The 12,138-nt window shown below is 53.1% G+C and overlaps 1 protein-coding gene across 3 annotated transcripts in view; it reads left to right on the top strand.

Moving 5' to 3' along the window:
• BABAM2 (BRISC and BRCA1 A complex member 2) overlaps positions 1-11,299 on the top strand; it is a 355,229-nt gene extending 343,930 nt beyond the window's left edge. For all 3 annotated transcript variants that reach the window (XM_064494653.1, XM_010991265.3, XM_064494652.1), the window contains one exon: positions 10,976-11,299. In XM_064494653.1, the coding sequence (XP_064350723.1) occupies positions 10,976-11,039 (64 nt within the window). In that variant the 3' untranslated portion in view covers positions 11,040-11,299. The remainder of the gene's footprint in view (positions 1-10,975) is intronic.
• Positions 11,300-12,138: the final 839 nt, after the last annotated feature.

Genomic DNA, 12,138 nt, shown 5'->3' with positions numbered 1-12,138 from the left:
AATAATAACCATGGATAATAGTACAGTCAGCCCTCCATGTCTGTGAGTTCCACATCCGGAAATTATTCCAAAAATAGTCAAAGAAAAATAATTCCAGAAAGTTCCAAAAAGCGAAGTTTGAATTTGCCAAACACCAGCAAATGTTGTCTGAGAGAAGGAGGATCCCCAAATCAATTAGAAATCACCTCTCTGTCACACTCGCATTGTCTGGATGAGGAAGCAGAGGAGTGACTCAGTGTCACACAGCAGAGCCAGAGGTGAGGGCCAGTCTCCACACTCGGTCGCCTGCACTTTTTCCACTGGACATCATGGTGGTATGGAAAGAATGTGCACTTTGGAGTCAAGCAGCTCTGGTATCATAAATAGCTGTGTGATCTTAGAAAAGTCACTTTGCACCTCTGAAATCTCATAGATTTCTCATTGGCAAAAATAAAGATAGCGGTGTCCCTCACTTTTTGAAAGTTCGCATAAAGCATGCCACTTTGCTTTTACAAAAGACCTACCTTAGTGCCTGTTTTCACTAACCAAAAGAAATCCAAAGAGAATTTTCACTTTTATTTTTTTAAAAAAGGCAAAAAGCAAAAATATGGTTCAGCATTTGTTTTGCAGCGAGCCCTCATAAGGGCAATGCACATCCCGCGCAACCAGAGTGGCACCACCAGGCTCCTTCCCTGGGAACCACACTCAGCATCTCAGCATCCATCACCACAGCTTTGAACTGTGTGTGTGAACGTCTTTGCTTTGTCTCGATTTATTTTGTGCATCCGTTAGCAAGATACAGTCTAGGGTAACTGCATCTTTGCCTTATTCCGTTTCAGCTTCCAAAAGGTCTCACAGGGATGCTTTACTTTCAGGTGGTGGGGAACCTGTAATGATACCTGCCTGGTGGCAGGCCCCTCAGGAGGAGTGAACGTAAGAGTAGAGATGAAAGCAAATAGCAGACTGCTAGCATGTAGTAGGCACCTCCCTTCCTGTATACTCCTGGCTTCCAGACTTTTTTTTAAACCACAATCCTCAGGAAGACATTCATTTTACATCCACAAAAGTTTCACAAAAAAAATATTTCTCCTTGCCACATGTGATGTACTCTGATTGTATTTCATTTTATTTTAATGCTGATTGGGCCCCACTAGGTGGATTTCACAACCCGCTAATGGATTACACCTATCGTTTGAACAAGCCTGTTTCATACCACGGGTGGATATCATTTATCCCCATCGTATGTATGTCCCTCCTTTCCCTCCAGGCCTTCCTTCCCTCCCTCCCTCTCTCTCTGTAACTGGCACATGGGGCCACAGAGCTACCTGTTGCCAGCATGTGCAGGGCCCCAGGCTTGTGCAGAGTGGAGCGGGCCCCGCAGCCCAGGAGGGCAGGGGAGCAGTCCTTCTGCTCCTCTCCGTCCTCCCCAGGATGTTTGAGGCCCTCCACCTGTCAGAAGTTCTGCCTCCTGCCAGGCTGCTATGGAACTCGCCCCCATGCCCAGCCCAGCAGAGCCCACCTTCAGGCCTTTACAGCCATGGCACCTTCAGCCCAGCAGGGAGGGTAGGCCTCGGGCATCCTCACCCATTCCGTAGTTTCTTCTTTTGGGATTGCTGCTTTGCCATCTGTAAGCCCAGAGAGCCAGGCATCTGTGAGTATCATTTCAGCTGCCGGGCAGGGGGATTTGACTTGAAAAGCAGAGGGACAGTGACCATCCTTGCTGCCCCTCCCCCAGACCTTCGAGGGGAATCTGTGAGCATCCAACTAGGAGGGCGAACACCCAGAGAGCTGGTGTAACCAGACGGTGAGCTCAAAAGGCAACAGGCAGGGGCCCAAGCAGCTGTGGGAGACATCAGTGCTGGGAGTCTCGTGGGAGAAACCAGATTCACAACCAGGCAGACAACAGTTAAAAGCCCCAGAGAGACTCTCTGCGGAGGAGAAGATTGTTTTATGCTGCAAAGAGTTGATCTCCTAATTGTTCTGTCAGTCCTTTGGGGGTCTGGCGCTTTCCTGGGGAGGCCGATGTCTGGCGATGTGGAATGGAAGGCTGGAAGCACGATCCCCACTGGGGTGTGACCTGGACTCCGCGTGGTCAACTTGGCTAGGACCCTGAGCACTTCCTCTTTGAGGGTCATCCTTTGGTTTTTCCCCTTTTGCTGACTAAGCAGGGGAGGGTAATCTGTGATCTTGGCAGTGACTCACCGCCATCAGACAGGCGGCCGGCTTCTCCCCAGCAGTCCAGCGCAGGTGAGCTGCACATGTAGCCCTCCTCCCGACTGGGCCTGCAGAGAGATCCCTGCACCCTCCACGGGCATCCTCACGGCTGCAGGCAAAGCCAGTGCTGAGCTCCTGCCCGAGCAGCCCTGGGGAGAGCTAGCAGAGAACTTGAGATGCCCAATGCCAAGGCACCTGCCGTCTAGACATGCCAGCAGGCGCAGAGCGGGAGACGAGGAAGACGCGGGGTGATAGCTCTGCTCCAGGGTCCCAGGTTTCAGGCAGCACCACATTCCTCAGCCCCCAACACATCTGTCTTCCCCATAGCCCAGCCAGGTGCACCGCATCATCTCAGCTGACCTTCCCAAGGTCGGGGTGGGGGCAGCCTTGCCTTTCTCAGTGGCCATACTGCCACCTCATCCTCCCAGCCTCTCATCAGGCAGGTTCATGATAGAAAGAGCATCAGGGCAAGGAGAGAGTGAGGACTGGTCAGATTCTGCCTACTAGCTCTGGGGCCTCAGGGCTGCCCCTTGGGCCAGCCATTCATTCATCCACTCATTCATTCATTCATTCATTCATGCACCAAAGAGACATTCACCTGCTGTGAGGCCCTAAGGGAGGTGAGCACCATACGGCACTAAGGATAAGCCATCTCCAAATCCTGCCCTCAAGGGCCTTACAGAGAAGGCCTGTGCCACATTAGAGGGACCATCAACTTCTGCGGCCCTTAGTTTTCCCTTCCCTGTAATGATGGGACAGTATGACCTATGAGGTTTCTTGCTGTTATAAAATGTTATCATTCTAAAGTACATCTTTAAATAAGCCAGGTGTTTACATTCGTTTGAGAAATATGTTTTGAGCTGCTGTGTGCTGGGCACTAGACTCAGACGTGGGATGCAAAGATGGATAAGTATGACAGGTCTTGTGATCTAGTGGGGTGTGGGAGAGAGGCTGGACTGTGACAGATGCATGAAACAGGCAGGAGCCCAGGGCAGGAAGGCAGCTCTGTGGCCACAAGAGGCTCAGGCCCATGCGGGCTGCCCCGTCCCTCCCCTTCATTTGACCAGCTGGCCCTCTCCTGGCCTCCTCCCTTTCTCAGACACCACACCACGGGATACCAGGAGAGCAGAGGCCTGCAGCCCACCCCTACCCCCACCCCCGCGCTCTTGGCCCTGCAGTTGCAGAAGCTGGCTGCAAGCTGCTCTAGCCCCAGAGGAACTGGCCAGGCTCCAGAAGGCCTCATTGGAGAGTCTCAGAAGGAGAGAGAACCGCTAGGTAATTTTTTTCGTTCTAGTACGCATTGGAAAATACCCTGTGATTTAGAAGGAGCCAGATTTTATCCCAATACTTTGATGTCTCGAAATGGATCCCACTTGGTTGTTTGTTGAAGTCCTCCTAAAACAGCATTTTATTTAATTCGACACATACTGAGACTGCAGTCCCAGCCTTCTCACGGGCGAGGAGCCCTAGCTGCATAAGACAGAGTCTAGACACCAATCTAAACATCTCCAACTCCAGGCAGACCGCGACCAGGCCTGAGGCTGGAGGCCCGATGCGCCCCGGAACCAGCAGAGGGGAGACCGGTTCCAGCTGAGGGCGAGGACTTCTGCCTGAGGCTGTGAGCATGGGATACAATGTTCTCAAGATGATATCAAGCCTTTGCATCTCAAGTGTGTTAGTTTCCTTGTTTTATGAGCTTGGAACCCCTAAAAACGAAGCAGGCCTACTGGAGGGTTGGCCCATTTAGGGAGACTGTGTGCGAACCGGTTACAACCACTTGTTTGTTCCTAAAGCCCACAGCAGTGAGCCAGGCTGGCATCGCCCAGGGCACAGTGACAAAACAGGCTCCCATCATGCCAGGCACTTGCTCACCAGGGCCCCCGGAGGCGGATGGGCAGTCTTCATGGGGGCCTTGGGTGGGTGTGGGGTGACGGGCCCTGAAGCAGAACCGGGTTTCTTTGTAGAGATTCTATTACAAGGATGACCCCTTAGACACGAGGAGAGTAACCCCAAATGAGTCAGTGTGTACAGTGGCCGTTCAGGACAATGAGGACAAGGCAAGACCACAAGGATGATTAGTGGGACTTGTCTTACACTATTTACAGGACTGCTTTGATTTTCAGACCACAGTCGGTTCGCATATGACTGATTAAAAACATGTGCCAGTTGAAGTCACAGCTGCAGAAGATGACTGGAAAAAGAAACGAGCCTTAGATGTTTGGGAACTTGCCTCTATGTGCCAAAATGAATTCTGACTTGATTTGTATGTCCCTGATTTCCTGACAATGAGGGTCGTGTCCCTGAACCACTCCTGCCACCCTGCCTCACCCTCCTCACCACACTAGCCCGACTCAAGCAAATATCAGAAGGCTTATCTGATGCTTGCCCAAAGAAAAGCATTTTGGAATTCCAGAGAGAGGCTACGGAGTCCTGTAATGGAAGAGGACGATTGTTTTAGGCTCTTGAAGAATAAAAGGTCCCAAGTAAATGAGGCTAAGGCAGCAAGACCACAGGGTCCCCTCCGTGAGGTCCTGCTCCAGCAGGAGGATGTGCTCCAGAGGCACGGGGGACAGGGTGACCCTGGGCAGATGTCTCAACTAAACTCGCCAAGCTTCTGTCTTCTCACCTGCAAAACAGGACTGTGACTCCTGCCACCTCGATGGGGTTGTGAACACCCCCTGTGCAATGTTTCTTCTGCTTTATGTGTTTCCTTCCTTTTCTGGTCTCCAACCTCTTTGGGCTTTTTATTCTCTGTTTTTGTTTTCATTTTCTTAAAGCTATACTGATTCAGAGGTTGGGATGCTGATTTCATGGATTTTTGTCCTTTTGAGAAGGTCTGTTGGATGAATAAAGACCTATAATTCCAGGAGGAGAAAACCCTTTTGATGAGACTTGTTGAACAAAGGCTCCTCACTGCCTTCATCTCGAGGCCTCTGAGGGTTTCCCTGACTGTGTCCTGCCACAGCTCTCTTTAGTGCTCCCGGAGTCCCTTCCCCAGAACACATTGATGATTGAACTTTCCAGGCATTATGTCCCCTGACAACGTAGTATGAGCTCCCTGACTCTGGACCTCCTCTCGGTGGGAGGACAGGGCCCTGGCTGGGAGGAACAGGCCTTCCTTCTCTCTCACGAACTGCTCGAGGTGCCTCTGAACACCTGCTCGGAGCTCTGCCATGTTTGTGAGAAAGCGTCCAGGTGACGCCAACCACCGCCTCACCGCACCGCCACCTACGGCGTGTTGGGGTCTGGGCTTGGCTGGTGCCTTCATTTAGCAGATGAAGAGTCAGGACACAGAGAGGTTAAGTGGCTTGCACAAGGTCACAGGGGTATCTCAGAACCATAACTGGGTGGCACTAGAGATAAGCAGGGATACATCTTCCTGTTACAGGGGAGGAAGCCGAGGGCCCCCCCGGACAAGCCGAGCCGGGGCCTGGGCTAGAACCCGTGTCTCCCGCCTCACTGCCTAGTGCTCTTTTTATTTGCCCCACAGCCTCCCCTTTATGATACATGTTGCCCTGGACAGAAAAAAGTCTGTTGGAGGACTGGGCCAACTTGGGTGCCCCCATCCAGGGTAGCCGGAGCCACGTGATTCTTAAGCATGCCTCTAGTCCACAGCTGTGACCTCCCCACAACCAAGCCCACACAGGACCCCACCCAGCAGCTGGGGCAGGAGCCAACCGGGGGTGCAGGTGCCTCCCACCGCAGGGCTCACCCTTAGATAGCACGAGTATGCCTCCAGCAGCTCTGAGCTGCATTTCAAGAGATGCACAGTGTCCCGACGACTTGGCCTGGGTGTCTGGTCCTGAGACTGACCATCTCTGTGCCTCCAATGGCCAGCTCGATAGGATAAGTGAGCAGTGATCCAGGAAGGCCCAGGGGAAGGGATGAACTGAGAGCAAGGACCTTAGGGCCTCTCTCCCCACACAGGGGTTTTCTCTGCTACAGCTGCTGATGCCCTGGCTGTTCCCATGGCCTCTCCCCCTGAGACCCCACTGGGTCCCCATGGTAACAGGTTACATCTACTGATCATCTGGTTTGCCAGGCACCCGGCCACGTGCTTAGTTGGACCATCTCATTTCATCCTCATGAGGACCACCCTTTGGTGGAGGCATTATGGTTCCCCTTTTATAGCTGAAGAAATCCAAGCTGAAGAGGTGAGTCCCTTGCCTCGGTGATACAGCCCATGAGGAGCAGGCCAGGCCTTGAGCCCAGGTGTGGCTGACTCCGAGCCCCATCCTCCACAGCCTCCAGCCTGCAGGGCCTCGGAGGTCGTCTGGCACAGCTCCTGTTTTGTAGACGAGGGATCTGTGCCCAGAGAGGGGAAGAGATTTACCCCCAAACCCAAGGCCCGTGGAGCCCCCCAGCACCCTGATTCCTGATCCGAGGGGTCTGTCTCATCCATCCACGGCCGTGCCTGTGCGCTGAGGCCAGGAGCCGGTCCTGCTGAGAATTCATGGAAAACCTACCCAGCCTTGGCCTGGGGTCAGTTCTTTAAGTTTTATTCTCCTTGCCTGAGACTCTGGGATTGGAATGAGTAGTGATTATATAAAACCCTGTGCAGAGGGACGGAGAGCAGTGAAGAGGGTCAGAATCTAATGTTGTCCTAAGGCATATTTAGCTCTAATTTGGTCTAAAAATAATTCCCCTTCCAGTGTGAGTAGAATGAGAAGCTTGACTGACTCAAGGCCTCTCTCCCCACAGGCCCTTTGGCCAGTTATCGGGGACATGAGAAGACTGCCTCCTTCTCCCCCACATACCCCCGTAACACACTTACAATTTTAAAGCTTACCATACACTTTGTCTTTGGGTCAAAGAGTTTTTTTTTAAAGGTGACAGACAACTAATGCCATTGGCACAGGAGATACTCCGGGCGGCTCTCCATTTTCTCTGAAAACTGAAATAAATGAAAACAGCACTTAAAAAAAAAATCTATAAATGGATGGGAGCCAGTTGTCATTTTCCCCTGCTTCCTCCCTTCCCTGAACTGACTTCGTGAGGATCTGCGTTGAGAAGCGCTCACTGACAACAGCTGGGAGCATCATGCCTTTAAATAGCCCTTCTCTGCGCTGCTTCCCCTTGGCGTCATGCACTTGGCCCTGGCGGGGGAAGCCCAGGACAGAACAGGAAACTTTAGAACTTTCTGAAGCGGGAAAGAGCTTGCTCTAAAGCTTGCTCCCTCCTGCTAAGACCTTTCGGTCTAAGAAGCTTGCACTGATGCAGCCTCTCCCCCAAGAAGTTTCCAAGCTAAAACTGAGCTGATGAGATTTGCCTCATGAGATGTGCCCAGCGTGACGCTGGGTCTGAGGAGAGGGGTTGGGGAGCTCTCCCTGCCCCGATGCCAGGGCCGTTTCCAGCAGCAGCAGCAGCTCTGCTCAGTCATCGGGCGCATGTTGGGGAGCCAACAGCCTCTCCCCTTAGTGTCCTCACCTGTGACTTGGGACAGGGGTGCCACCCCGCCCAGTGGTGCTGGGGTGGGTCATGCTCCACAGTGCGCTTCAGGCAGGAAAGCAAATGCAGCAGAGGTTGGCAGCAGCCTGTCAATATCTGACCCTCTGAAGAGGAGCCACCAGGCTCCCCTCTAGCAAATGCCTGTATTGCTGGGGACATAGCAGCAGGTGAAACGTAGGGAAAGGATGAACGGTTTTCACATCTAGGTGGCAGCAGCCATTGACAAAGGTCCTTCCCACACATCTGGTGCGAGTGTCACATCAGGGTGGGCTTGTCGCCCCTACTCGCTGCGGGGAGACAAAGCTCAGGCTTCTCCAGCCCCGCCAGCTTCCCTCTAGGTCCTGGGCTCCTTCTGCCTCATCCCAAGTGCCCCTCTTCCCATAAGGACGATTGTGGCAAGGACTTTGAGGTCCCAAGGCTCAGAGAAGGTGGCAAGACCATGTGATCAGGATGAGGGTGGAGGAGGGTGCTTTACCCTTCTCAGTAACGGTTGGCCTAGGTTGAAGTTTGAGGACGGATGAATGTTTTACAGTTTCCTTCTTTAGAGCCTAAACACTGCATCTGCCAGCTTTCTGGGGTTGCACTCTCACCATCTTGAACAGCGTGTAAGCGACATGCTTTAACTGCTCTTGCAAAGCAGCAACCGTCAGTAGTTACCTTAATTATGGCCACAAAGTCCTCGCTGAGTGCTCTGTGTGGGCAGGCCTGTGGGGTCACCAAGAAGAGTACATGCTCCCTGCTTTCCAGGGCTGGCAGTGCAGCCCCACCTTTTAGCAATGTACACACATGCCCTGTGCCCTGTGCCCTGGAAGCAGCACAGAGTGCATCTGCATGCAGGGAGGGAACCTTCTGGCGACCAGGGAAGACTTGATGGGGGCAAGGGCATCTGGCCTGAGCATGACAAGAGCCCAGAGATGGAAATGGCATGTGTGGGGAAGAGCAGGTAGCCTGACCAGAGGGAGTGGGTGTGGAGCTGGCTCCTTGGACCCTGTGTGGGCTGTGGCGGGGGGGGGGGGTGGCTTACGACATCCCCTGAGGGCATGTGACGTCACAGTGAGGGGACTTACCTGCAGTTTTTCTGGGAGAGGAGTCTTAGCTTCTTAAAGGAGGGGGTGCACGATCCCCAAAATGGTAACTGAGGGAAAAAGTAAAGAGTGCAAGCCATGGCATGCCAGGCTTCGGGTGCGAGCAGATGAAGGGTCTTGGTTCGGGGAGTGACGGAGACCCACGTTCAAAGAGAATGGACCTTGCTCACACAGAAGGGTGAAGTCAGCCTTGGGTCCTTGGGAGAAACAGCGGTTTTGTTGGAAGATAACAAGACGGGGATCCAGGGGTGTCAGGACATTGGGGAGGAAGAGGAAGAACTTCAGGGTGAATTCACCACAGGAGTTTAGGGAGAAGTGGAAACTCAGGGGTCTGTTACAGGAGTGCCATCAGGCCAGAGCACTTTCAAATATGTCAGATTTATGACAACTCGCATTTGAAACACACTGGTTTGAATTTTAGAGAGGCATCCAGGTCATGAGGTCCTGCAGCTGGTTGGAAATGGGGGACTGAAAGTTTGGGAGAGAAATAAGGGCTGGAGACCCAGACTGGAGGGGTCTCTGCTGGGGTGGGGGGCACGAGCCTGAGAGGAACCATGCTGTGCACGAGGGGAGCTGAGAAGGACGGAAGAGACCAAAGAGAGGTTTCATCCAGGAGTGGGGAAGGAGGCAGGCAGGAGGGGAGAAGGGAGGAGGCCTAGGAGGTGTCATGTGGCAGGGAAGAGAGCTTCCAGACAGAGCAGCCAACAGTTACATGCTGCGGAGAGGCTGCGGACAGAGCTAGGACTGAGACAGCAGAAGCAAAGCGGTGAAATTTGAAAGACTTTCCGGTGACTTGGTGTTGGGGCAGGGAGGCTGTCAGGTGTCATCCGTGACTGCACTGGGCGGTGATCTAGTGATGAGGCCGGGGCCTGCGGAGCTGTGTGGGGCTCTTCGCCCTACTCTGAACGGTCCCGTTTGAGATGACGGCTCCGCTGACTTCTCCCTGGTGGGTTTCGCATTGTTGCCTCTCCCTGCTTCAGCAAGTCTGCCTTTGGCCTTTACGTCAGCTCCTCAACTGCGAATTTGGTCTTCTGATCTTCTGGGAGCCTGGAGCATCAGACTTCTTAGAACCATATCCTAGATAGAATGGACTTGGGTAAGGCAGGCGAGGCCTTTGTGGGACTGTTGGTGATAGGTCTTGGTGGCCCTTCCCAGCTCATGTCCCAGGGCTGGGTGAACCACTTCTGGATAAGTCAGCTGTGACTGCTCTGACCTCATGGAAGTCGGGGCTGAGGGAGGAAGGACTGGGAGGCAAACTTGGGTGACCAGGGCGTGGGGTGCCCACCCCACCCTCTCCAGCTTCCTCTCCCTCCCCTCCCTACCTCACCCTTTCTCTCCTGTCAGAGCCTTTTGTTCCCCGCTCATAAGCCGCCCATGCCCCCAGGCCTCCACTCCTGCCATGTCTTTCGCCAAGAACACCTGTAAAATGCCAGGTCCACCTTCACCGATTGCCCCAGACTGATGCCTCCTGTCACTTCAATAAATGCCCTCTCCACAGCAGCTGGCATTTCTGATGGGTCTGCTGCTCCTCTGAACTGAGACCTCATCTGGGTCATCTCACAGCCCTGGCACCTCAGACAGTGCCTGGCACAGAGTCGGCCCCCACACAGGCCCCTCTCCTGCTGTTGAATGGCAGGCCCGCGTCTACGGATTTGAATCTGGGTGCTGGAAAGGCCAAACGGTCTGCCCCAGATCCTGTCACTACTCTGTGACTGATGGGGGAAGGTTCTCCTGATACCCAGCCTGACTTTCTTCTCAGTAGACCAAATTTCATATATGTTTGCAAATAACTGGTGACCATGGATTACTTAGAAATCCCTTTTATGAGACCCTCTTTGTATGAAGTCAGAGACCTAGGCGAGTGAGAAGTACAATCCTGTTGATAGTTCAGATCATGAACATGACTGGCGGTTGGCCTGGTCACTCTTTGGCCTGTAGCTCGGACCCTTGGCTTTGACCCAGGGAAGGGCTGCGGGAACCTGGGTACTGATGTCTGATAGGAATTGGCAGCCAGGAAGGTCTGCGTACTGGCCCTTTAAATATCCGTGAAAGATAGCACAGGCGTGACTGCATAGACCTCCCTTGGAAAACTCTAGAGGGCTTCACATCAGCAGGGAAGGAAAATCCAACCCAAGATGCATGAACAATAAATAACAACTGTTCCGAGTTAGGTTGAAAGCTCTGAGTTGCACTTTTTTTCAAGTTGTTTGTGCTAACCACAATTTTTTTTTCTCCCCCTTTCCCACCAGGGCTTATTTCAAAACCTTTGTCCCTCAGTTCCAGGAGGCCGCGTTTGCCAATGGAAAGCTCTAGGAAACACCAGTCTTGAGAGGTGGCCAGCCAGACTCCTCTGTCCACATGTGTGTCAGCACATATGGCTGCTTCCTGGAAGCCATTGGAATGTCTTCATGGCAGTGTTTCGCTCACACAGCAGCTTTGCACCCCATCTGGAACCCAAACTTGAGCTGGCTGGCGGTCACCTGGATCCCAGAGCGCCCCCCACCTCTGGTGGCTCCCTCTTCGTCCCCGTCAGTATATTTCTTAGTTGGAAGAAATAAAGTCACAAATCATGATGCAGTATTTTTCCAGTAAAAGTAAGACACATAAATGCACACACCCTTATTCCAAAGCCTTTGTCTCTGAGACCTCTTTCAAGTTTTAAGATTAAACACCCCTTTGCTCCCCCCCCGAAACTCATGCCTTGTGTGTGTGTGTGTGTGTGTGTGTGTGTGTTTTACACCCCAACATTTCCTGTTTTGGACAGTCCTCCGCTGGAAAAGGTGCTACCTGGATGAACCTGACCAGCTGGCAAGGTTTCAGCCACCCACCCAGCTAGGCCTAAGGCTGGCACTCAGAAACAACTGGTTCCAGCACCAACCCCCTCCTCCATCACCCCACTCCAGGCCCCTGTGTGTGCACTGTGTACAAAGCCCATCCTGACCCAGGAGGCAGGCAGTAAAGCTTGCTGAATGCGTCAGTGAATCCATCCCTCGCTCTGTCACTCCTCCCGAAGCTGATGGGAGAGTCATTTGGGCTTCTGCAGCACTGTGCCAAACATACCTGAAAGACATGGGTTAGGCCTCGTGGGTGAGCACTGGGCTCAGGGTCTGCCAGCTCCGCAGCCATCCAGGAACAGAGCTGGGGAAGGTACCCTGAGTAAGCTCCATCTTTCCTAAATTCAGAGATTATCAGAGCTGGACAGGGTCTCAGAAGGTGTCTTGTTTCTAACCCCAACCCCTCTCCCCTGCTACTCCCTGCAGTGTCAGAGGTGAGAACTAAGGCCCAGGAGCTAAAGAAGCTCTCCCAGGAAATCAGGGCAAACCTGGGAATTGGGAGCCACCACGTGACTTCCCTGGACTTACACACAGGCTGACCACGGCTAGCTTACCCGCTCGATGAGGCATACGGTTCA

This window comes from Camelus dromedarius, chromosome 15 (genome assembly GCF_036321535.1).
Source record: "Camelus dromedarius isolate mCamDro1 chromosome 15, mCamDro1.pat, whole genome shotgun sequence".
In the NCBI taxonomy this organism is placed as follows: domain Eukaryota; kingdom Metazoa; phylum Chordata; class Mammalia; order Artiodactyla; family Camelidae; genus Camelus; species Camelus dromedarius.
Note: the sequence above shows the minus strand (reverse complement) of the source record. Positions and strands in the feature narration are given on the sequence as shown.